The sequence below is a fragment of the Castor canadensis genome, chromosome 8 (genome assembly GCF_047511655.1).
Source record: "Castor canadensis chromosome 8, mCasCan1.hap1v2, whole genome shotgun sequence".
In the NCBI taxonomy this organism is placed as follows: domain Eukaryota; kingdom Metazoa; phylum Chordata; class Mammalia; order Rodentia; family Castoridae; genus Castor; species Castor canadensis.
Window position 1 is genome coordinate 132,121,605 of NC_133393.1, and position 25,980 is coordinate 132,147,584.

Genomic DNA, 25,980 nt, shown 5'->3' on the forward strand with positions numbered 1-25,980 from the left:
CAGGCAACAGAAAAAATTCTGGGAACAGAGCAGTGTTGCTTAAGGTTTTCCAGGCTGAACATAACCAAAAGCCAAACATCTGAGCATCTTGGTTTATGTATACAACCCTGCAACTGATGTTCCAACTGCTAGAGATTTCTTAAGATATCCTCCCTGTTGACTAAACAACATTGTTATCAGCAAGAAGCTTCTGAACCAGATCTGTACCTGGGCATAGATTTTCAAGACCTTTGTCCCATACTGTGAGTGTTGGCCTCGTGTGACGATTTTCACATGTTCTTCTTCAGCTTGTTTTTTCTCTGGTTGGCACAGCATTTCCTCTGAATTTAGATTTGATTTTCTGTTATGTTTTTAAAACCACAACAATTTTTTGTCTCCTAAATCGCATGCTTTTTGTCTTTCAGGTGGCAATTCACTCTGTGCTTGAAAAACTTTTCAGAAGTATTTGGAGTTTACCCAACAGCAGAGCCCCATTTGCTATAAAATACTTCTTTGATTTCTTGGATGCCCAGGCTGAAAACAAAAAAATCACAGATCCTGATGTCGTACATATTTGGAAAACAAACAGGTGGGAATGTAGGTGATTATTGACTGTTTTCAAGAATCTGGGACAGAATATTAACTAAAAAAGAGGGCAAAGGTAGTTACAGTATCCATTTATCTGTCAGAATATTTGGGTTTAGTAAACTATCATGCCAAAGTAGTTTCTTGCTGTTTATATTTTTAAACAATACATGAAACCATTCCTTTGCCAAGAATCTTATTCTTTAGGATAAAATAAACAAACTGTTATATTTAATGCATAAAAAGACTTTGTCTAGAATGTTAGATCAGCAAAAGATGAGAAATTAATATTTTGTGATTTTTATCATACCATAAGACAAAATAATCAATTACTTTGCAATTTTCAAGCTATGTGTCTATATGTACCAATTCTGTATAGAAATTCATGCTTTTATTATGAAACATAGTACTCAGACACCATGCAAATTAGCCAAAGATTTGTGTTGTTTTTGCATTTTTAACATTTTACTTTAAGAAAAAGCAAGACATCCAGATTTATTCTAAATGTGTCCTCAGATGAGAAACATAGCTCATTACCTCTATTTGAATTACTTTGAGCCAGAGCTGAAAGAAGAGTCATTTATGATATAATGGAATTTCTCATGCACATTTAAGCCCTAGGTCAGTCAAGCCATTTTAAATAAGTGTTAAAAGCTGAAGTTTCAGAGCTCAGGTCAGGTCCTCTTCCATTCATCTGGGTCTATTCCTGGTCTCCTTCTGTCCTGTGTCCCAACTTCATGGCCCTAACCCGAGACTCACACACCCAACACAGGTGATGTAGGTCGCCAACTACAACAGTAGAGCCATTGAGAGCCGAGCAGCTATGTGCTGGATGCAGGGTAGTAAGCTACGCCAGAGTTTGGAAAAGACATAATGGAAGGACTGTGAATGATTCCCAAGTTCATATCGAATATTTGAGTATCTATGACATGACAGCACTGTTGGGTGCTGGAGTACAGTAATGAACAAATCAGACATGAACCTGGGTCTTCACAGAGCTTGAATTCTAATAGGTACTAACAGAAGGTGGAATGTGTCCACTGAAGTACACTAGAAGGTGGTGAGTGCAGTGGAGAAAGTGGGAAGCTGGGATAGTGAAGAACAGCAAGGAGTCCAGTGGAAGTGGAATGATGAGGTGAAGAATGGTGGCACAAGCTAATCCAAGGATACCAAGGGCCACAGAGGGTTTGAGTACAGGAGTGATAAGATCTGGTTCTTCTTTAAGAGGATCATCTGTAGTTGAGTAAGAACAAACAGTCAGGATGGGGGCAAATAACCTGGGTGAGAGAGGGTGGTAGCTTAGACCAGAGTACCACACTTAGAGGGGGTGGGAAGAGGTGAGGTCCAGGAGATCTGAGTTAGGTGTTCTCACTGGTGACCATCATCTCATATAACCTAGCACTATCTGGAGAAAATTCTTGACTTGTTCTCCTCTAGCTGGAATTTTAGTAGCTATCAATTTAACCCTTTCTTGTGTACTTGTTGCTTGGTAGTTTGGCTAAGCAGATTTGTGTACTTCAATAACAAGGGCATAAGCATCCGTTTACAAACTGTAATAAACAGACCAACCCTGGTATGAATGGTCCTGTTTGAGAAGAGATTATTCTCTTTGAACAGCCTTCCTCTTCGCTTCTGGGTAAACATCCTGAAGAACCCCCAGTTTGTCTTTGACATTAAGAAGACTCCACACATAGATGGCTGTTTGTCAGTGATTGCTCAGGCATTCATGGATGCCTTTTCTCTCACAGAGCAGCAACTTGGGAAGGTAAGGCCCAGTTTTTCTATTTCTTATACATACTGCAATGGCCCTAAAGCACTCGTGTAAGCATTCAAATAATGAACAGGTAGTCTAAACCACACCAGCTGAAAAGAAATAATCAGGTCACTGTAAATTTGCTTTTCTTTAAAATATATCTCATTTGCTTTTATTTTTAATCTAGTTGTTCTTAAGGTGAAAACCAAACGAATTAGCTCCACCCTATTACAGAATTTTGCCTCTCTAAAAACTTTACCACAAAGTATACATTTTCTTTGTTTCCTAGTAAAACATTCAGTGGACACTGATAAACTATTAACCCAAAGTATGAAACTATTAATAGTTGCCCCAAGTTAATTCCATCTGAATATATAAAAAATCTTATTTGCATAGAACAAATTGCTTATAGGGAAGAAAATCTTTCCCGAGACTTATAATAATACCAGTTCGCCAATTTATAATCAAAGCATGAATATTGCTTTGATTATATTTGCTTTCCTCTGGTTTTCTTTGCTGATCAAAAGCCCCAAGAAAGCAAAGGAAGATGAAAATACAGAGCAAACTTTGACAGAAATATGTTGGTCTTTTCTGAGCACTCCAAAACATACTAAACTAAGCAATATCTGAGCCTAATGGATTTCAGAAAATCTTTGAACACTGGTAAATGGCTCTTTGGTAGGAAAATTTTCAGAGTACCTCGAATGAACAGTGATGGAAGGTTCAGAGCCCTAGTCATAACTTCAACTCTCTGTCACCGTTCTTCCTGCAAAAACATCCATTTTTTCTTTTGTCCTCCCTCCATGGTGCCTGATTTCATTATCTTTGACCCTTACTTCTTCCTCCTTCTAACCTCCCTCTCTCCCTAAAATGTCCCTGTCCCTTTTCATTTGTTATCCCTTCAACCCCATGCCTGTGCTGCCCACCAATTCCTCTAAACTCTTCCTTTTCACTGTCTCAGGTTATCTGTCTAAAACATAAATTTGATCTCTTTAGTCTCCTGCTTAAAAAATGGAAATTATTTCTAACATCCAAGTAGCTGAAATCTTCACAGTGCAGTATGGCCCTCACTCACTGGCCTCAGACCTCTCTTCTGTCCTCTTTTGTTTTTTCCCATACTCCAGGCTTTCTTTCCCTAAACATCAGAAATCATTCCCACATTGCTTTGCTCACATATTTCCTGTCTCACCACCCGTGTTTAGTAAAATCTTACTTCTTCACTCATTCACCAACATTTTCATTCATTACACAAGCATGATTTCCAATGCATCCCAGAGTCTGATCAGAAATTCTGATCAGCCTTACTAAAACCTCCTATATGAACTTGCCAACACATTTCCTACAAGGCTTTCTTCATTCAACTAATAAAGTTCATCTTAGCATGCTGAAAGACTTCAAATGCTGATCCATAGTAAAACCAGCTGATTCTTGGTACATCCTCCTGGGTAGTTACTGTGACCCTAATGGTATAGATGAAGAAACTTATGTTCTGAGAGGTTACAAGTAGCAGAATTATAAACTCTGACTTGTCCAACTCCATAGTCCTTTACTCTGCTACTAATTATTTATATCACAGTTACCACTGTAAATTTGTCTTTCAAATTACATTGAAAGCTTCCCAAGGGCAGATACAGTCATCTTCATCTTTGTACATCAAAGATGTACAAAGATTTAGCCAGCAGTGGCTGGCTAAATATTGAATGAATGAGTGATCATGTGACTTATGGGTTCTACTTAAATATGATAAAGCAAACCTCAGTAATACCTCAATGAAAGCAGACTTTGTAGTAATTCATCAAGCCGTTGATTCAGCCTTTGGACTGTATAAAATGTACTGGGACATTAGCTCTATCATTAACTTGCTCATCTTCCCATCTTTTGTGAGAAATGACTTTTTACAATAAAATCTTCACTTATTTGATTTTTAAATATTATCACTATTATAATTACATAAAAACCATTCAAACTGCCAGGGAGCCTTTGCGAAGCTGGACCTCAGCACGGCCTGTAGCAATGACCATGTGCTTTCCTGAAGAGGCTGGAAGGTCGTCATAATCTAATGAAATGAGGGGGGACAAGCTGGAAAATCTGACGCTGCCAATTACTTACCACTTTCATAGTTATATAAAGGGCTCAATCAGACCTACAATCAAGTCTTTTATAAATGCCAAAATTCACTGGTGGGTGAGGATGAGAGCAAATGTTTTAATTCAGGCTTTTTGCGGCCATTAGTAATGAACGATGATTGAAATAAGTTCCATTGTTATAGTAACTCAAAATCATGCAAAAATAATAATTTTAGTCCTTTTATGAGAGGAAGGCTGAATATATTAGCATTTAATCTGCCTGAAAATAACAGTGACTCACCAGAACTATCTAGATGGCAGTCAGTCAGTCATTCAGTCAACATTTATTGAGGCCTGTTGCACAGAAGCCTTTGTGAGCAGGAGGTAATACTGGTGGTGGAGGTCCAGCTACATTGTACTTTTATAAATTCCCCATGTTTTTTTACTCTTGGTGGTGGTTGCTTTTTTTCAGGAAGCACCAACTAATAAACTTCTCTATGCCAAGGATATACCAACCTACAAAGAGGAAGTAAAATCTTATTACAAAGCAATCAGGGATTTGCCTCCATTGTCATCTTTAGAAATGGAAGAATTCTTAACTCAGGAATCTAAGGTATCATTAAAAAGCAGAAATAATATTTGCTACTTAAAAAAAAGTCATGTCAGAGCCTCTCAATAAACCTTTCTTCTTTTAGAAACACGAAAATGAATTTAATGAAGAAGTGGCCTTGACAGAAATCTACAAATACATCGTAAAATATTTCGATGAGGTAAGATTTTATGTAACATCTTTTGAACCTTGAGTCAGTCACAAGGATTTGGTTACAGCATTCTGTAGGTCTCAGGACAGTTCAGGCATCCCAAACAGGCAGAAAAGGAGGCCAGGAAGCCTGTGTGGGATGGGGAATCCTGGCCCTGGGCCAGACCCTGCACATGGCTGCCCACCTTGGACCAGCCTCAATTTACATCTGAATTTATGGGACCTACGACCATACTGACTCAAGTCAACTTTGATAAGTATGTTGTGGCCCTGTTAAATGGGGCCAGCTTACGCTTGACAGTGTGCTAGAAATAAAAGCTAAGCCTGTTAAATCACCTAGATTCTGTATTCGTTATATGAAATTATGACGTATTTCTAACCTAGCAACTATTTCAGTAACAAACGTTTTAATTCAGACATTTTTAACGACCATTATTAACGAACTACCATTCTCCTTTATGATTAATTCTCCTTAGTCTGGATGCATTGTTTCCAAATATATGTTAATTCCCCCTTCCCTGATTCCCCCCACTCAGTCATGCTGGGACAGGCTATCCATGTCAATGGTGAGAATAGCTCACCAATTCCATTTGCTACTTGAAGATCAAGTGAAGCGCTAAGGTAGGGTAGAGGCAATGAGCTCCTTAAACATGATAAGCATCCCTCTCTGTCCAGGGGCCAGGGGTGAGAAGGGAAGCACTGGGGAGGGGAGAGGAGGGGTCTACACTGCCCAGAAGGGGAGGGAAAGGGAGGGACGAATTCATCTTTGACCAGGATGCCCTTGCCTGCTGCATTTAAGGAGAAATACTTGCCTGCATGTTGGCTGCCCAGGAATGCTTGCTGTGCTTGGAATGGCTGTGACATAATGCATAAATCAGGGCCTTGGAAGTCTGGCCCCGTATTTGTAAGCAAATAGTTGGTATTTCTTGTGGGCTTCTATTTTAAGCCAAAGTGTTGTTGATCCTGTGATAATGACTTAGCAAAACAACTTGCAAAGTGAGTATGTAAATGATCGAATAAAAGGATGGCATCTGTTTCATACAGACTTTACCACTCACAGCATCAGGAATGCAAAAAGCCCCCAGAATTGTAATGCTAAAACCACAATATCTAAAATAACTGTTCTAATTGTCAACAGATTCTAAATAAACTAGAAAGAGAACGAGGGCTGGAAGAAGCTCAGAAACAACTCTTGCATGTAAAAGTCTTATTTGATGAAAAGAAGAAATGCAAGTGGATGTAAGCACTCTGGGGCCTGGCTTAATCTGGCAAAGTTCTTCAGACGACTTGGGAGCAAAATGGCTGCTTGAGCTACTCTGTGTCGTTAATTTTTAAGTTTGCACATGGGTTTCACTTTGAGCACTGTCTTTTAAGAGACCAGGGCACATGCACAGCTTTTTAAAAAGCGTATCAACCACTGTGCCTGTGTGTATACCATGGGAACCCTTCTGTAAATAGAGTTGAAGTGGTTGTTGCAAACAGCCTCCTTGTTTACAGAGAATACAGGGCCAGTAAGCAAGTGTCAGTATTGTTACTAGTCTCCACTTAAGCACAATGATATCTAAGTGGTTTTGTTGGAAAACTACAGCAAAAGCACTTGTGACTACACTGCACCTCTGCAGAAAAGGAATATTGCCAATGCTCAAAACAAAATGTGAAATGAGTCATTCGGAAACAAGGTGGGGGCGTTAGGGCAACCTCGAGGATCTGCAGCAATGAAACTTTCCCCAGTAGTTCTTGGAAAAGCTGACCGCAGAATTTGGTAGTGTGTACACTTAGCATTTGTGAGTGTGTGTGTTTAAACCAAAAACTAACAGTGTTGCAACATTGTTGAAAGGGCTCGTGTTTTTCAGTGGTCTCCAACTGCACTCATCAAACTCACCTCCATTTCATCAAGGAGCTCTAAAGCAAGGAGAGTGAGTGAGCTTTACTGAAATGCAACAGCGTTTTACCCACTTTGTCCTAATGTGTGTTCCCTTTATTTATCTTTTCATTCTAAATGTATTTGGTAGTGGACGCATTGGGTATTGTAAAAAGAAAAAAAAAAAATCATTGTTTTCTTTCTGTTTAAAAATCCTTGATCAGAACTATCTGTGAAGTGTAAGTCACTCCTGTAATTCTACATTTCTATACTAGTGTCTCCTTGCTTTAGATTTCTGGTGAACCCTGTGGTTATAAATACTTGTGTGTGATTTTAAAAAAAAGTACATTTTACATTTCATCAAATTGTTGTTCACACTGGAGTATTATATATAAATATATATATTTGAGGCCCAAGGCCTAAAAAATATTAGTATACAACTTGGTATCTTAGTCTTATTATGTACTTTTTGAAAGTATTCCTTACAGGAGAATTTAAAATACCCATTTTATTCATACCTTTCTTTTTAAAGAAGACCCTATCGTTATACTGTAGTCTTTTTATTGCTGATTTTTTATTCCTGAATTTTTGCTGCTCATGACCACTTTTAATACCACTGTGTTTTCCTTCTATTAAACCAGAAGTGATTGGCGACTCTAAGCCTTCCTTTTGTGAGGCACCTTTTATCCTTGGTGCTTCAAATCCCCAATCAAGGAAGGAAATTTTTCAAATAAAACACTGATCACAGATTCCTTAAAACCATTTACCATTTCCCAAAACTATTAAAGAATTAAATGATAATGAAAATATAACATTAAAAAAAACCCCATTTACCAACACTGTATGGAACATCAGGATTGAAATGTGAATTTGTCTTAGGAAAATACAATTCTTTTTTGCTCCTTAATATCTGGTAAAGTGTGAGAGAGGTGACATCTTAACGGTTCAGAGTAATAAACAGTTACTGCCCTGGTAGGCACCTTCCCAATTCTGTTGCTTTTGACCATTGTCTGTTCAATGGACACATCTCAAAAATACTACCAAATAGGTTACTTTTAAGTGTAGAGGTGAGAGATCTGGTCCCCATCTAAAGCTGCTACAGTCTTCAAAGAAGTGAAGGCATTCATTAAAGAAGAGTTGTAGGACAGTTGAGAGCCAAGGGTAGGAGAGTTGCCCAAAAGACTTCCCCTTCTTGTGGGGTACATAAAACTCAAAGGATCAGTTACAGCTTTATCTAAGTATTTACTCAATGCTACATGAGGGTGTCCCTGTCCAGCTCTCTGACACGAGTCCTGTGTGGAGAGTTACCTCCTCTTCCAGGGACTGTGCTGTTAGGAACTTTGGGCAAGTCACTTACCTCTTTGTGCCTCAATTTCTGTATATTTCTAACCTACCTCACTGAGGTGGTATGAATATTCACTAATGTATGTAGCGTGTTTGTCAATCCTCCAGTGAGAAGCACTGTCTAGATCACATTTTGGATCACATTAGCCAAAAGCAGTAAATGGCCAAATTAGATGTGTGCTGAAGACAATCAGTCACTGGGTCTACATTAAACAGCAACTAGAGAAACAAATGGCAAACAGTATCTATTTTCAAGTTTCTTCGCATATTTTTTGGTGCAAACAATTCATTTATAAACTTTTTTTCTAACACTAGTGTCTACAGCAGCATTTAAAAACATAGTTCTGTTACCTTTTCTGTATTAGGATTTGAAGTCTATTTCTTATTGTATACCTGATTGAAGCTGTTCTTGGAGATGAATGTTTTAAATGTCTATATCCAAAAATAAACATTTTGATGTACCTGTGGACTGTTTTTGTCTTTTCTTCCCCCCTCCTCCATTATGTAGTTATAATAGGCTTTTTATTCTAAGTGGCTCTGGAAATTAATTTTCAGAAACAAGGTATCACTGTACACTCTTTGAGACTAAGCAACTCCATTAAGTAAACCCAGTTTCTTGCTGCTAAGGGCTGCTCAATTATATTTTTGTTGTCATTATCAACTTGGGCTTTTGACTGTGAAGACTTCTGGATAACGAACAATCCACCTAGCTTCGTTTTGTTGACATGAGGTTATTCCAGCAGAATTCCTCTAAAAGTTGCTACATTAAGAAGCTTCCAAAGGGTGCACAGTGCAAAAGCAAACAATGGCATTCTTAGGGACACACATAAATGAAGCAAGTATTTGGTTAGATGCCAATAGTGAGAAACAAGGTTAAATATCAACAATACTTCTAGAGGGAACCCACTGGGTTCTTTTTAAAAAAAACAGCCACAGGATTAAATTTTTTACAAATTCCAACTTAAAGCCAAAATTAGTGAAATCTGTTAAATTATTAAATATACACTCTGTGGTCAAAATGAAATCAAGCACAAAACAATAGTTAGATAAAAAAATATTTATTAAGCTCTTTAATAAATTATGTATACAGCTTTTTTAAAAGGTAGCCTTTTGTAATGAACATATATATATCTTTAAGTTATATATATCTTTAAATTTTTTTATGCTGTCTTTCAAATCATCTTTTTCCCAAAAACTAGAGGTTTGTAATTCTTGTGTATAGCAAACCAAAAGATGTTTACTTTTATGTTTAAGCATCCCAAAGATGAGGAAAAGGGAATCTGAGATGGGCATATTTCAGGCCCAAAAAAATTCAACAAAGTAAAATTAATAATTCCAAAACTTGATTCCTTAATTCGTTCCTTTTATTTTTATATTCTCAAGGGTTGTCAATATAGTTTCTAAATGTTTCTTTTAACATTAAAAGAAATGACCAGTATCACTGGTCATTAGTATAATCCTAAAATCCTGATACTCATGAATGTAACATGTAGCTGGTACCTTTTCTTGAGGCACACTCATGCATTTTGGCAAACAGTAATAAAGTATCTCAATGCCACATATGTTAAACTTCATGCTTTATTGGGTCTCTGATTTCACCCCTTTTGATCTATCTGCCTTTTCTCCAAGAATATCACTCCCCAGGAGATCCAAGTTCCTCTAGTTGTTTTCTTTGTGTTGTTTCTAGTTCTTCTAGTCTTTTGCGAAGTAGAGAGAGTTCCCTTTGATGCTGTTCTTCCTTAAAAATGATGTAAGAAAGCCCAGAAGAAAAAACAAAACTGTTAGAAAAACTAAAAATGTGACTGCCAGGTAGCAGCCCCTGTCTTTCTTTCTTACACAGACCTGCAATAATCTGGCAGGGAAATGATGTCCATGGTAGCAGTCTAAAAGCAGAGTAGCATGGTGAAGCTACTAAGTAGTCCTGCTTCTCTCCTGCCTCAGGCTCTAGCCTTAAGCAAAACGCAGTCTGTTCTTCCATAGGTATAAAATTCACTAGGGAGTAAATCAGAAAATGCTAAGGCAGGGCACAGGTATACTTACATGGTAACTTTCAAGACTGGAGTCTAACAGCATTTACTATAAAGAAGCACTTGGTCTGAGATTCACTTCAGTGACTCAAATCTTCTGTGCTTATATTATAAAACATAATGACTTATTAATAGTCTACCTTCTGAAAACCATTCAATTTGATTCCTTTAATATCTCAGGGGCCTGATATAGCAGAAAGAGCCCAGGTTTTGGAATGAGACAGATTTAGGTTTAAAAGTTAGCTCTGTCTTTTATTAAACTTAGGCCAGTCACTTCACTACTCTGACTTGGTTCCCTCATCTATGAATTGGGAATAATAAAACCTGCCCTCAACACATTTTTAATTACTATTAAACAAAATACTGTATGGAAAATATACAGTGCACTGAATTAGTTAATGCTTCATAATAATTGCCCATAATAATGGGCATAATAATCTATTGCCCAATAGAATCTACTCCCTGTGGCTAAGGTTATTACATTTACAATTTGAGTTTTAACTTTCTATTTAAGTTGGTAAAAGCCTACAGAAATGTTTTGGCTTTTTTTCCCTAAGATAAATGCTCATACCTGCATTTGAGGAGGAAAAGACAGCTCCACGCCTGAAACCATGGCTGGTGACTGAAAGCTAGCAGGATTGATACATGCTGTTGGAGGCATGCTAGGAACCAAAATTAGACTTCGAAATTCATTATGTCTTCTCTGTATATCCTTTAGTCTTTTTTGAAGTCTTGTATATTCTTCAAATGGAACATTTTGTCTTAAAAAGAAAAATATTTCTGTTCTTTAATAGTTATACCCTATTGAAGAAGTTATGATTCACAGAATATAATTTTAAATTGGAAGAGGATTTCTAAATTATAAGGTTATATATAATATATGAATAAAAATCTAAAAAAATATAATTGCCTAGAAAGATAAAAAGAAACATATTATAGCTTAATCACGTGATTACTAGCATTGCAGACTATCAACTCATTATAAAGTTTTATTTGCCAATTAATCAATGGTTAAACATTACTTTCATTTCCACTGTTCACGAATCCTGAAATTAAAGGGAAACTCTTTAAACCACAAGACTCCCTTATCTTACAAAAGTAATCAAATAAAACTGAGAATATGCTGGGTTGAATACTATGAAATTACCAATTACCATTTTTGTAGGCAAAATGTGATAAAATATAAAGAATTTCACTTTTCTTTCCTTGGTTTTTATTTTATTTTATTTTTTTTGGCAGTACTGGGGCTTGAACTCAAGGCCTCACATTTGCTAGGTAGGCACTCTAGCACTTTGAGCCATTCTGCCAGTCCTTCAAATATAAAGAATTTCATACTGTTCAACCTAATTTTTAAAATGTAGGTATGATACCTGATAAATGTACATATTCATTGTGCGTACCTGGTTCCTGGCACATACCTCCAAACCCTTGAAATCTTGGGAGTGAAAAGAATGGATTTCGTTTTTTTCTTCCCCACTTCAGTACTGGCATTTGAACTTAGGGTCTCATGATTGTTAGACAGGTGTTCTGCTTAAGCCACTCCACCAGCCTGAACAGAACTTTTTTTTATATGGGAATGACATAATTTGTGGTGGGGGAACCCTAGAAAGCTTCAGAAAGGGGTCATCAGAAAGACGAAGACATGATTAGAAGGCTGAAACTCTTCAGCCACAACTAACCTCCACTTCTGGGGGAGGGGAGAGGAACTGGAAGTTTAGGTGATCACCAATGACCAATAATATAATCAATCCTGCCAGTGTAATGAGATTACTGTCAAATCCAAAAGGACAGGGTTTGGAAGCTTTTGGGTTGCTGAATACATGGAGGTGCCAGGAGGGTGACGCATCTGAACAGGTAATATCTGGTATAATAAACTGCAAGTATAAGGCGTTTCCCTGAGTTCTGAGAGCCACTCAAATAAATTAATGGAACCCAATGAGAAGGGCTTGGGAACCCCAATTTACATGTGTTGGTCACAGAGCTAGGGCTGGAGCTCAATGGTAGAGCACTTCCCTAGCATGTACAAGGCCCTGGAATTATGTCGTTGGTAGGACGTAAAGGTCACAATGTGGGGGCTATGTGATTGGCATTTAAAATGGAAACTTTTTTTTGGTAGTACTGGGCTTTGCACTTGCTAGGCAGCAAGTCACACCTCCAGCTCTATGACCAATGACTTCTGAGGGATTAGAGATGTGAGCTACCATGCCCAACCTAAAGTGGAGGTAGTCTTACAGAATTGAGTCCTCAATCCATGGTAGTGTCAGAACTGAATTATATAGGACACCCAGGTGGTATCTCTTGGAGAACTGATTTCTCGATGTATGGGGAAAATCTCCACACATCTGGGGTCAGGGTGTTGTGTTGACTTTGTGAGAAGAGGAAAACTACTTTGCTTTTTCTTATCTCTTATAGTAGTCAATCACAAAGGTGAAGCTACCCAAACTTTAAAGTAAAAAAAGACAAGGAATCTAACTTTCATCTCTTCATAGACCATCATCTTTTTGGACATGACTTTCCTGATCATCAGTCACACCAGTAATCAAATATAGTTTCAAAGCCACCTGAAGTTATATGTGATATGTGCCCCACCTGCCCAATCTTGACTTGATCATATTTCAGTATTAATGGGTATAGAAAAGGTAGTAAGTTGAATTTGGTTTTAGATTGAAATTAGTGGTCTACTACTTTGAGATACAGTATTGTAAAGTAAGCATGAATTCCGCAGTCCAGAAACCTCTTGGGTATTCTAAAAACACTGTTTACATTCTGGTAAGAAATACAACCAAGAATACCACTGAACATCATAAAACATCATTGCCTGATACTGTAAACAATTTCCATTATAGAAAAGCTTAATACTTGATTAAAGTACTAAAGGCTACCACTTATTAGCTGAATTTAAAAAGACTTTCGTTAACTTGAATGAAATGGGTTATACAATGCCATCACCACCAGCTTAATATGGTAAATCTTCTCTGCTCAAAAATGCTAAAGATAGAGCATACAGCAAAACGAAAAACTGTAGCCCAGTAATTTTTCCACACCAGGAAACCAAAAACGAACCACTAATTCAAAGATCTGCCACAATTTCCAGAACTATGCAATAGCCACAACTTTGTTACCTTAACATCAAGAATTCATACTACCCCTAGATACCAAAGGCAGTGACTGACCTTTGTTGTCAATCTCAACCATAACATAAATACCTGACAGGTGATAAAACACAGTTAGAAAGAAAAAAGATAATGCATTAGGAGGCTATCAAATACTTTTAGGAAGCTTTTAAATATGTATTTTAAAAGAAAACATAAAGTACATTATATTAAGAAACAAAACTTTACATCAAAATAATCATGGAATATATACATCCTGATTATATATATTCCGTATACATCTGTATATATATATACACACACACACAAACACATTACCTATTCAACACCTGATTTTCTGTTTCCAATTCTTCTATCTTTGCCTCCAAGACTTCTACTTTCTCCTGTAGTCTCTTCAATTTGTTTTCATGAAGAGATTTTCTCTAGAGAAGATTAATAAGAACAAGTATGTTAATACATAATTTCTACTTGAATAAAACTATATGGTGAATATTTTACACAGCACTTTAATTTATAAATGATTGTTTTCAGTGAATATCAGGAAAAAAGACTAGTAAATATGACTCTTACTGAAAACTGCAAAGATAATAAATCACAAATCTACCTCATGTCCTCAATGTAACAAAATTCTATCTCAACCAATAAGCTACAAGTGGTGAGATGTGTCTGTGATCCCAGCTATGTGAGAGGCTGTAGGCAGAAGCACTGTCTGAGTAAGAATGGCTCTGAACAAAAAATGCTCAAGTGGTAAAGCATCTGCCTAACAAGCATGAGGCCCAAAGTTCAAAACCCCAGGAATGCAAAACCAAGAAAAAAGAAACATATTTATATGTATATATGCACACACACATGTATGTATTAAAGGAAGTGTTAAGTATTAACAAAAAAGTATTAAAAGGAAAAAAAGTTTTTTAAAAGTAACCATTCTATGATTTCATTAAATTAAATGGAAAAGGCCTAGTACAATGCAAAAAGAATCCTATGAACAAAAGTAGTATTTTTTGCTTTTATAGGCAGGTTTTTAAAATAGAATGACATCTATAATGTCAGAACTCATTTGGTAGCTAGCTGCAAACCTTTTAAATACGTTTCCCAATTCATTTTATTGAAGTGTAACAAGCTTATGGGGGAAAAAAAACCCAAAAAACAGAACATAAATGTAAAATTCATTGAAAGACTACAAAGCAAATGCCGGCAAGACTACCTCACTTGTCAAGAGCGTTACCATGACAGAAATGTCCTTACCTTTCCCCCTTCTGATCATGAGCCCCTCCACTTGTTTATTTCCAAAGCGCACAGTTCTATTTTTCAACTTCACGTGAAGGGAGTTATAAAGTGCATTCTTTTGCAAATGACTTCTTTACCCAACATTGTATTTGTTTGTGAGATTTATTCATGTTACTACTTGCAGGTATAGTTCACTCACTGCCACATACTATTATTCTCCACTTACAACTATTACATGGTTCATGATTATAATCACCTGACCCACTACTAAGGGTCATCTGGATTGTTTCCAGTTGGAACTCCTATTACTATCAATGCTATGGGCATTCTTCTTCATCCTTCCCATTGCTCAACATCCCCCAGTTCTCCAAAAGGCCTCCTCATTTTCCACCTGTCTACGCTAGCAAAAGAACCACTGTTCTGACCTTTATCACCACAAGTAGTACTTATTTATGTATAGTCTGGGTAATTAAGGCACCCACCTGTTCTATCCACCATATAAAAGAAATCATACAGAATACACTTCTTTGCATCAGGGATTTTTTTCCTCAACATTTTATGTATATGACCAAGTCATGTTATTATATGCCACAGTAGTTCTTTTTCATTGTCATGACATCCACTGTACAAATGTAAAACATTTTATTCATTTTTCTGCTGATGAAAATTTGAACTGCATCCAGTTTGGAGACATTTTACAAATAAACTTTTAATCAAAACATTTTTGATGGGTGTATGTCCTCATTCGCCTAGGACTAGGTCATTGGGATAGTCATGTTTCAACTTCTTACATAGGATCCCAGTTTGTTTGTTTTTTTTTAATGTGATTCTTCCAGTTACATGCCCATCAGTAAGACAGGAGGGTTCTACTTGTTCTGCATCCTTGGTAATACTTGGTATGGTCAGTCTTTTAAAGTTCCACTATTCTGGTGGAGTATGGTGGTATTTCACTGTAGCTTTCACTTGTATTTTTCTGATACTTAGCTAAAGATGTTGAGTACCTTTCCTTAGACATCTGCATGTCCTTTTCTGTGAAGAGCTGATCCTAGTATTTTACTCTACTTAAAGAAAATGTTTTTCGGTAATCTTTTTTCTTTTTTTTTAAACTGATTTGTAGTTCTTTATATATTCAGGATATGAACCCTTTGTAGATTATATATGTAAAATATATATATATATATATATATATATATATATATATATATATATATATATATTCGTATATATTGCAGATTGATCTTCTCCCAACCTACGGTGGTATTTTTCTCTTAAGTGTTGTGCCCTTTGATAAAAAGTTCTTAGTTTTAATAAAATCCAAATGACCAATCATACACACACACACACACACACACACACACACACACACAGAGCAGTACTGGAGTTTGCATTTAGGGTTTAGCACTTGCTAGACAGGTGTTCTACCATTTGAGCCATGCCTACCGCCCCAATCTCATCTTTTATAGTCAGTGCTTTCTGTGTCCTATTTAAGAAATCTTTGCTTTAGGATAAGTATTGATACTAAGGTTTTCTCCCAAGTTTTCTTCTAAAAGCTTTATTTGCATTTACCTTTAATGATTAGGTGTTTTTATGCTGCAATGTTGGGTTAAGGATAATCAATTGGTAAAGTACCTTTTACTTAAAAGATTCTCATTTTCTTATTGAAATGCAGTGTACCGTTGTAGAAAGTCAGGTGTTCATATACATTAAGGGTCTACTTGTAGACTCTATTCTGTTCCACTTGTCTATTTATCTGCTCTTATGCCAATACCACACTGTTTGAACTACTATAGCTTACACAAAATACTAGTATCTCATACTATAACTCCTGTAACCTTATTGTTCTTCAAGATTGCCTTATTTTACAGTCTCACACAAATTTTAGAATCTACTTTCCAGTTTCCACAAAAAAAACATGCTAAGATTTTCAATAAGACTGTATTAAATTTACAGATCAATTTGGGAAGAACTGACTTCTTAATACTTCTTAATAATATCAAACTTTGCAATTCATGAACATAGTATAGTTTTATCCTTTAAGCATTCTTTAATTTTTCTAAGCATATCTGCATTTTCTAATACAGAAATTTTGCACATAGATCATTAGATTTATTCCTAGGTAACATGGTTTTATACTACTGTAAATGGCATTTAAGTATTTTATTTTCTAATTGTGCAGACAACTAATGTTTGTTGGTTGATTTTTGTATCCAGCAACTTTCAAAACCCACATATTTTAATACTTTATAGATTTGCTTATATTTGATGTATATACAATCATGTCTTTGAACAACACTTTTACTTCCTCCTCTTCAACTGCTATTCATTTCTTTTTTCTTGCTAGATATTTCTAGCTAATTATATAAACTAGAACCTCTAACAATACAGTGAACAAAATGGTGGTAATGGGCTTACTCGCCTTGTTCCTGAATTTGGGTGAATGGAGGAAAATATTTGATATTTCAGGATAGTAAACAGGATGCTAACTACAGGATTTATTGAAAATTTCCTTTTATTCCAAATTTGATTAAAGTTTTTATCACGAAGTTTTGAGTTTTGTCAAATCATTTTTCTGCATCTATTAAGATGATCACAATAGTTTTCTCTTTTTCTGTAGGGTGTTGAATTATACTGATCAATTACATATAGCCTGATCAATTTTGCATGTTAAACCCACCTTTATTCATAGAACGAACCCTACATGTTCATGATATTATTTTAAAGTATCACTTGATTCATTTGCTAATCTTTAAGATTTTTACATCTGTGTTTATTATTTTTCTTTCTTTTTGTTTATGGTACTGGGGTTTGAACTTGCTAGGCAGGTGTTCAACCACTTGAGCCACTCTGCCAGTCCTGTTTTTATGTTGGGTTTTTTCAAGATAGGATCTCGAGTTCTATTTGCCTGGGCTGGCTTCAAACTGTGATCCTCCAGATCTCTGCCTCCTGAGTAGCTAGGATTTACAGGCATGAGCCATCAGCATCTGGTTAATTTTTCTTTTCTTATAATGATTGTATCAGCTTTGAACCTCATAAAATAAATGGGGATGTTTTCCCTACTTTTGTATTATCTTGGAGAGCTTGTGTTAAGATTGGTATTATTTCTTCCTTAAGTATTTGGAGAATTTACCAATGAAGCCAAATGAGGCATTTTCTTTGTGGAGGGTTTTTAATTAAAGATCCCATTTTCTTAATAGATATAAGACTCTTCAGATTTCTTAATTATTCTTGTATTTGTTTTGTTCTTCAAGGAATGTATTTGTTTAATCTAAATTGCATAATTAATTAGCACAATTATTTTTATAATACCTTTTTATTTTGCTATCTATACACTATGCATTAATATCCCCTTTTCCATTAATGATATCATTCACTTGTGTTTATCTAATCTTCTGGATTGTCTGATGAGAATCGGTCCCACTAGGTTTTATTGATTTTATCAATCTTTTAAAAAGCCAGCCTTTGGCATTTTCAGTTTACCACATTTGCTGTTTCATCGATTTCTGCTCTTATCCTGAAGATGCTGATGATGTCTGTTGGTAAATCTATCCATTGAGTTAACAGTTTGGTTTTTGTATTTTTTTAGTTTGTTATTTCCTCATGTGCCTGTTTTTGTATTTTTTTTAATTAATGGACTATTTTTAGAAAACTTTTAGGCTTACAGAACTGAAGAGAAAGTAGATTCCCACACATTGCCTCATCCATCCAGTTTACACTATTAACATCTTGTATTATTGTGGTACGTTTATTAAAGTTGATGGACCAAGACTGGTGCATTTTACTAACTAAAGTCTGTAGTTTGTGTTAGGGCTCATTCTCGGTAGTGTATGTTTCTCTGGGTTTTTGCCAAACACATCATGTTTTGATTGCCCTCTAAAAATTCCCTATGCTTTTCCTATCCTCTTTCACCCCCAACCCCTATCAACTACTGATCTTTTCACTACCTCCACAGTTTTGCCTTATCTAGAACACCATATACTTGAAATCATAGTATGTAGTCTTTTTGAGACCAGCTTCTCTCATCTCACAATATACATTTAAGGTTCTTTCATGTCTTTATGTGTTTTGATGAGTATTAACTTGTGTGGATGTGGATATACCACAGTTTTATCCATATGTAGTTTCTTTGTGTAGACATAAGTTTTCAACTCATTTAAATGCCTTAGAACATGACAGCTGGATCATATGGTAAGCATATATTTTGCTTTGTAAGAAACTACTTTAAAAGAAGTGTCTTCTCAAGTTGTAGTACCATTTTGCATTTCCACTGATAACTGGGCATTATCTATTAAAATTTGAAGAAATAACTTCAAACCTATGTTGTTATCTTCCTTTATAGTAGATTTACATTTGTTTCTGGCAGGCAGTTAGGAACACTAACAATATGGGTAAATTTAATCCAGTTGTGAGGACTGACACCTGGAATTATGCTTTAATACTTCTAAGGGCCATGTTTTTTTTCAGTTCATCTTAGTCTACAGGTGAATCTCTTCAAGATCCCAACCCAAAGACTAGTAGAGTTATCAAACCTCCTGCTTTGTGAGATTCTGTTTTTTTTTTTTTTTGATGGTACTGAGGTTTGAACTCAGGGCTTTGCACCTGCAAAGCAGGTACTCTACCACTTGAACCAGACCTCCAGTCCATTTTGCTCTGGTTATTTTGGGGATAGGAGTCTCTCTATTTGTCCAGCTGGTCTCAAATCATGATTCTCCCAATCTCAGCCTCCCAAGTAGCTAGGATTGAGAAGTGAGTCACCAGCACCCAACGGTGGCAGATTTTGAATTCCAATTTTTGTTTTCCAAGCCCTGTGGTTTCCCTGATGGTGGTGTCTGGTGAGGGCCTGCATACTCAGATGGTGCCTTCTTGCTAGTTCCTTTCAAAGAGAAACAAGGTTAATCGTGAAGGCTCTGTCCTTGTGACCAAACCATACCACAAGTTGCACCTCCTAACACTATTACCTGGCAGGTCAGAAATTCATGTGAATTTTGAGGGAACAAAAACATTCAAGCCATAGCACATGCATAGAGATGGTCCACATTATTTTCTAATTAGTCATTACCAAAAGCATATGCTTCTTCTAGATATTTTAGTTCAACTAATAGTAGATATTTGAAAGAAATATTTAACTTCATTATTGTATGATCATATAAAAATGCAATCTTAAAACCTAGTGGCATTTCTCTATATGTATCAGTCATTTAAACTGCAGTAAACTATAAAAATTTTTACATCATCATCAAATCTTAATTAAGCATGTTTGTTACACACACGCGCACACGCGCGCGCGCACACACACACACACACACACACACACACCATATAGACTTAACTGGGCCCTATATTAACTATAGGTAATACATAGATACAGGGATTTCTGTAGGAAATTGCAGTCTATAAGCAAAAAATCATGCAAAAAGTCGTTCTATGGAGTATAAGGTAAGAATTAGGCTTCATTACTCTGTAATTGAATAGGGGTATGCATCCATCTGAAGGTTTTCCAGCAGGGGATTGGGGAGTAAAAACCATTGGTTTAGGCAATATATAGCTTAAATATAGCATCATATTATCAGTGTACAGGATCGATCCTGAGACACAAAGCTGGAAGTGAACTTCCTGAAGAGGAGATTCATGACAGTGGTGTCTACATCCACCATTATAAAAGCAAACAACTATTTACTAAATTTATTAGGAACTGAGCTAGAATAAAAACTCAATATATATTAGTTAGTTGAACCAATGAATGTTTAGACTCCATCATTATGATCTTATTTTTGCAGACACTTTACCTTAACACAACTCTTAATTCTTCAAACTTGCCTGAAAAACTCTGACCTTGGTTAAGTGCAATTGTCTCACAATACTGTATGCCTGGCCCCACTGAACACAGGTGGCAAACAGAACTGTGCTGATTAATCTCACCTTAAGTGAATAACTTAAATGGGCCCTAGTGATTCCCTAGCAACCCTACTAAATTTCCCTAATCTGTTCATCTCCCAAACTCCTACTTTATTTCTTAATACCTTCTCTGTCTCCTCAAATCTTTAATACTTTCAATATTCACACTATGAAAAGATAATCCTTTCTGTATTAAAATTATATAGCAATCAGTAAATTTCTTCACATCTCCACTCTATCTATTGATTTACCAGAAATTCATAATCACAGATTATCTTCTTTCAGTTATAAAAAATAGATCATTTCCACAACACTGAACAATAGTAAGTTTCTCAGCCAAGATGCCCCACCACTGACAAATGGATTAAGAAAATGTGGTATCTATACACAATGGAATTTTATGTAGCTATGAAGAAGAACGAAATGTTATCATTCGCTGGTAAATGGATGGAATTGGAGAACATCATTCTGAGTGAGGTTAGCCTGGCCCAAAAGACCAAAAATCGTATGTTCTCCCTCATATGTGGACATTCGATCAAGGGCAAACACAACAAGGATATTGGACTATGAGCACATGATAAAAGTGAGAGCACACAAGGGAGGGGTGAGGATAGGCAAGACACCTAAAAAACTAGGTAGCATTTGTTGCCCTTAACGCAGAGAAACTAAAGCAGATACCTTAAAAGCAACTGAGGCCAATAGGAAAAGGGGACCAGGAACTACAGAAAAGGTTAGATCAAAAAGAATTAACCTAGAAGGTAACACACACGCACAGGAAATCAATGTGAGTCAATGCCCTGTATAGCTATCCTTATCTCAACCAGCAAAAACCCTTGTTCCTTCCTATGATTGCTTATACTCTCTCTACAACAAAATTAGAAATAAGGGCAAAATAGTTTCTGCTGGGTATTGAGGGGGTAGCGGGGAGAGGGAGGGGGCGGAGTGGGTGGTAAGGGAGGGGGTGGGGGCAGGGTGGAGAAATGACCCAAGCCTTGTATGCACATATGTATAATAAAATTAAAAAAAAATAGTAAGTTTCTGTTGTGCATGAGCTACCTATATTTTACTATTTTATTATAGCAGACCTAACAGACTAAGCCACTAATCCCTTCTACTTCTAAACTCAATCTCATGCACATCATCTACTGAAGGCTATCATTCCTGCATGTGTCCCCTCTTCTCCATCATTTTCCCTGTGCTACAGAACCATTCTAAAATCCTCTCTTGCCCCCGTTTTTGGGCAGAACTGGAATTTGAACTCAGGGCTTCATGCTTGCTAGGCAGGTACTTTGACCATGTGAGCTACTCCACCAGCCTTTTTTCCATGTTGGGTTTCCTCGAGATAGGGTCTCACAAACTATCTGCCCAGGGCTGGCTTGGAACTACAATCCTCCTGATCTCTGCCTCCTGAGTAGCTAGGGTTACAGGTGTCTGGTAATTACCACCAGTGTCTGGTAATTTTTCCTTTTTTTTTTTAAATAATTTGATTCCCACAACCCTTCCTAGCTACCAATCCCACTTCTCTGCACTCTTTTGAAACAAAAGAAAAATTTCTCCACATAACTAGTTCCCCTTGGTTCTACTTTAATCAAGCTGTGTACTCACTACTCCATGGAAACAACCTTTGCAAAGGTCACCTACAATCACCACTTGCCAACTCTATTCTTGGTCTTCATATACTGTCTTGCCATTTTACCTGTCAATGGCAATTGACCTAAAGGCAATCTTTTGGGGGGCATTTTCTTTTTCATCTACCACCCAGCACTTTCTTGGTCCTCCTCTTATCCATACTGGATACTTCTCTGTCTCTTCTTTCTCAACTGCTAAACTTAAGAATTCTTTTAAAGTTTAATACTCAGATTTTTTCTTTTCTCACCTAATCCTACGGCTATAAATACCATTTGTATTCTGATTCCCAACTCTATCTCTAGCCCAGTCCTCTCCCCTGAATTTCAGATTCATGTAGCTGACTATTTAACATCTCCACATGGAAGTCTAGTGAGCATCCGTACTAGTCAACTTTATATTACTCTAAGAAAATACTTGAGGCAATTAACTTAGAGAAAAGAACTATTTTGATCATAGTTCTGAAGCTTTCAGTCTAACATGAGGCAAGCCCATTACTTTGGGCCTCTGGTGAGGGTGGCACACGGTGGCAAGAGCATGAAGTGGAGCAAACAAACCACTTACATCTCAAACTAGGAAGCAGAGAGAAACTGAGAGACTAGGGTCCCATAATCCCCTTCAAAGTCATACCCACAACGACCAAGGATCTTTCACTAGGTTTAGCCTTTTAAAGGTCCATAACACCTCCCAACTTGCTACCCTGGAGAGCTTGCTTTTAACACATAGGGACTTTTGCAGGACACTATCCAACAAGAACAGGATCTCAAAAAGCGAGCATGTTCAAAAATGCATCTTTATTTTTTACCCTAAATCCTGTTCCTTCCATGGTCTTTCTCATGTCAGTAAATGACAATGCTGTTTTACCGTTTGCCCAAGTCCAAAATCTTAATCTTCTTGGGTTCATCTCTTTTTCAGACCCTAAAACCATTGCAATGTTATATCGTTAAAAATACATATACAGTAAGCCCACCTTACATGCAGATTTATTACACGCAGTTTTGACCAAGTGTGGTCAAAGAAATTAATTTTAAAAATCAAAAGAAATTTCAAAAAAATTTTTTTAATTCCCATGCATACATTACTCAGTTCAGTTGATACAGAGATCTTTATCAGGCCCATGTTACTGTCAGCTGTATTTAAATTGTTGCGTGATCTGTTGAATGTTTCCCTGCTCTTAATTTTGTGAAAATATGCCTCCTAAAAAGCAAATGGTGCCTAAAAATCAAGGTAAAAGTGAATGTACTTAATTTAAATGATAAAGGGGAAATTTAAGATGTGCTGAAAGGCGACATGTCTTTAATGAAAGCTGGGCAGCATTATGAGGAAAAAATGAATCAAATATTCGTAATACAGTATTGAATTCTATGCATCCTAAGCATTTGCAGTTTTTCCTAAACGTTAGTCTCCTTGGAACCCATGGATACCAAGGATCTACTCTGTGTGTGCATGTTTATGTGTATGAATCTCTCTCCATGGAGGGTGTGTGGAGGGGAAAATATAAATTAGTCCCGCCACTATGGAAATCAGTATGGACGCTCTTCAAAAAATTAAATGATCCAGTCATACCATTTCTGGGCACATACTCAAAAGAAACAAAGTCAGCTTACTATAGAGATACCTACTCACCCTCATTTATTGTGGCACTATTCACAATCGCCACAAAGTTACGTAATCAGCCTAGGTGCCCATCAATGGATGAATGGATAAAGAAAATATACATATACACAATGGAGCTTACTGAGCCATTAAGAATAATGAAGTGGAAAATGGATGGAACTAGAGATCATCACATTAAATAAAATAAGCTAGTCCCCAAAAGACAAGTATCACAAGTTTTCTCTCATTTGTGGAAGTCGGGGGGAGAAAAAAAATCAAAGCCATGAAAGTAAAAGGGGTACTAATAGGGTGAAGAAGTGGAAGGGAAAAGTGCAGAGAAGGGGGATAACAATACTAGAGGGGGTTAATATGAGCAAAGCACATTATATGCATGTATGGAAATAACCTGATGAAGGCTCATATTGTGTATAATTTAATACACATCAATAAAAATATATCTGTATATACACAGACTGTGACCACTGGAACTCTATCAGATCTCTAATCTAAGTTATCATGAATTTAAATGAATAAAAAGTTGTTTCCTTTTGCTCCCCTACACAATAACCAGATTCTTCTAAAATGTAATTCAGATTATATAGTCTCTCAATTAAAAAATGTACAATATGCTCCTATCTCGTTCAGAATAAAAGTCAACATTTCTACATCATCTGGCTTCTTACTACCTTTTTCCATCCTAGCCACCCGTGCTTTTTCAACATATCAAGCAGATTCCTGAACACTCTCGTACTTGCTATTCCCTGTGTAGAACACTCTTCTCCTGTGTAACAAGGCATCCTCTTTCCATCAAGTCTCTCTTCAAATGTTTCCTTATCAGAGAAGCCTTACCTGACTACTTATATCAAACAGTACTCACTTCCTATTCCTGTTATTTTTCTTCTTAGCATGCAGTTCCACATGATGCTGATAACATCAGTATATACTGGCATGTGCACTTTGGAGAATTTCATTTCCTCATTTATTAACTGGATTGTTCATTCTTTTGGTGTTTAGTTTTTCGAATGCTTTTCATAGTCTGGATATTAATTCCTTGTCAGATGAATAGGTGACAAAGACTGTCTCCTATTCTGCAGGCAGGCTTTTTCTTCACTCTGGCAATTGCTTCCTTTGGTATTCAAAAGCTTTCCTAATATGATGCAAACCCATTTGCCAATTCTTGCTTTTATTTCCTAACTTAATGGAGTCCTATTCAGAAAGTTGTTGCCTATGTCTGTATCTTCAAGTGCTTTTCCTATAGTAGTTTCAAAATTTCAGGTCTTACATTAAGGCCTTGGATCCATTTTGTATTGATTTTTGTACAGGGTGAGAGACAGGGATCTAGTTTCACTCCTCTACATGGGTATTCCCAGCTTTCTCAAAACCATTTCTGCAATATATATTTTGGGTTCTTCTGTGCAGACTCAAATGGCTATAGCTATATGGGCTTATTTCTGGGTCCTCTACTCTATTTCATTGGCCTACATGTTTGTTTTTGTGCCAGTACCATGCTGTTTTTGTTAGTATGACTCTGTAGTGTAATTTGAAATCTCCAACATTGCTCATTCAGGGATTTTGTGCTTTCATATGAATTTTAGGGTAGTTTTTTTCTTTTTTCTGTAAAGACTGTCTGCAATTTTGATAGGGATTGTATTGAATCTGTCAATCACTTCCAGGAATACAGTTACTTTGAATTTTTTTTTTTCCAGCACTGGGGTTTAAACTAAAACTAAGGACTTTGTGCCATTTTCACAGTATTAATTCTGCTGATCCATGAACATGGGAGTCTTTCCTTCTTCAGTTTCTTTCTTCAGTATTTTATAGTTTTCATCATAGAGGTCTTTCACCTGTTTGGTTAGGTTTTTACTAGGTTTGTTTCTTTTTGAGATTACAGTAAGCAAGTTGTTCTCCATTTGGATTTACTCATCCTCACATCTTTCATTCTATTATTTCCAGTTATCTACACAATGGCTGCACTTAAGAGTCTAGGTCATGTCTACATGGAAGCATGGCCATCACATTATATATCTGACATGTGTTTGATCAAATCTATTCTTTCTACTCCTCAACTGATACACATTCTTCATTCCATTATAATAATTCCTCTTATATCTTCTTGTAGCTAAAATACTTTATATTTTTCTTTCTTATTTA

The 25,980-nt window shown here is 36.5% G+C and overlaps 2 protein-coding genes across 8 annotated transcripts in view; one reads left to right on the forward strand and one right to left on the reverse strand.

Moving 5' to 3' along the window:
• Positions 1 to 8,809, forward strand: part of Plxnc1 (plexin C1) — a 142,589-nt gene extending 133,780 nt beyond the window's left edge. The window contains exons 27-32 of one of the 2 annotated variants that reach the window (XM_074084126.1): positions 405 to 568; positions 2,182 to 2,329; positions 4,856 to 4,996; positions 5,079 to 5,153; positions 5,680 to 5,764; positions 6,282 to 8,809. In XM_074084126.1, coding sequence (XP_073940227.1) covers positions 405 to 568; positions 2,182 to 2,329; positions 4,856 to 4,996; positions 5,079 to 5,153; positions 5,680 to 5,763 — 612 coding nt within the window. In that variant the 3' untranslated portion in view covers position 5,764; positions 6,282 to 8,809. The remainder of the gene's footprint in view (positions 1 to 404; positions 569 to 2,181; positions 2,330 to 4,855; positions 4,997 to 5,078; positions 5,154 to 5,679; positions 5,765 to 6,281) is intronic. The other variant, XM_074084125.1, reaches the window with a different exon arrangement.
• A 581-nt stretch (positions 8,810 to 9,390) lies between these two features.
• The window catches only part of Cep83 (centrosomal protein 83), a 110,607-nt gene continuing 94,017 nt past the window's right edge, over positions 9,391 to 25,980 (reverse strand). For 3 of the 6 annotated variants that reach the window (XM_074084131.1, XM_074084127.1, XM_074084128.1), the window contains 3 exons: positions 13,807 to 13,910; positions 10,947 to 11,136; positions 9,391 to 10,086 (listed from right to left, as the gene is read on the reverse strand). In XM_074084131.1, coding sequence (XP_073940232.1) covers positions 9,982 to 10,086; positions 10,947 to 11,136; positions 13,807 to 13,910 — 399 coding nt within the window. In that variant the 3' untranslated portion in view covers positions 9,391 to 9,981. Of the gene's footprint in view, positions 10,087 to 10,108; positions 10,341 to 10,946; positions 11,137 to 13,806; positions 13,911 to 25,980 lie in introns of those variants that run through there. The other 3 variants (XR_012450952.1, XM_074084132.1, XM_074084129.1) reach the window with 2 other exon arrangements.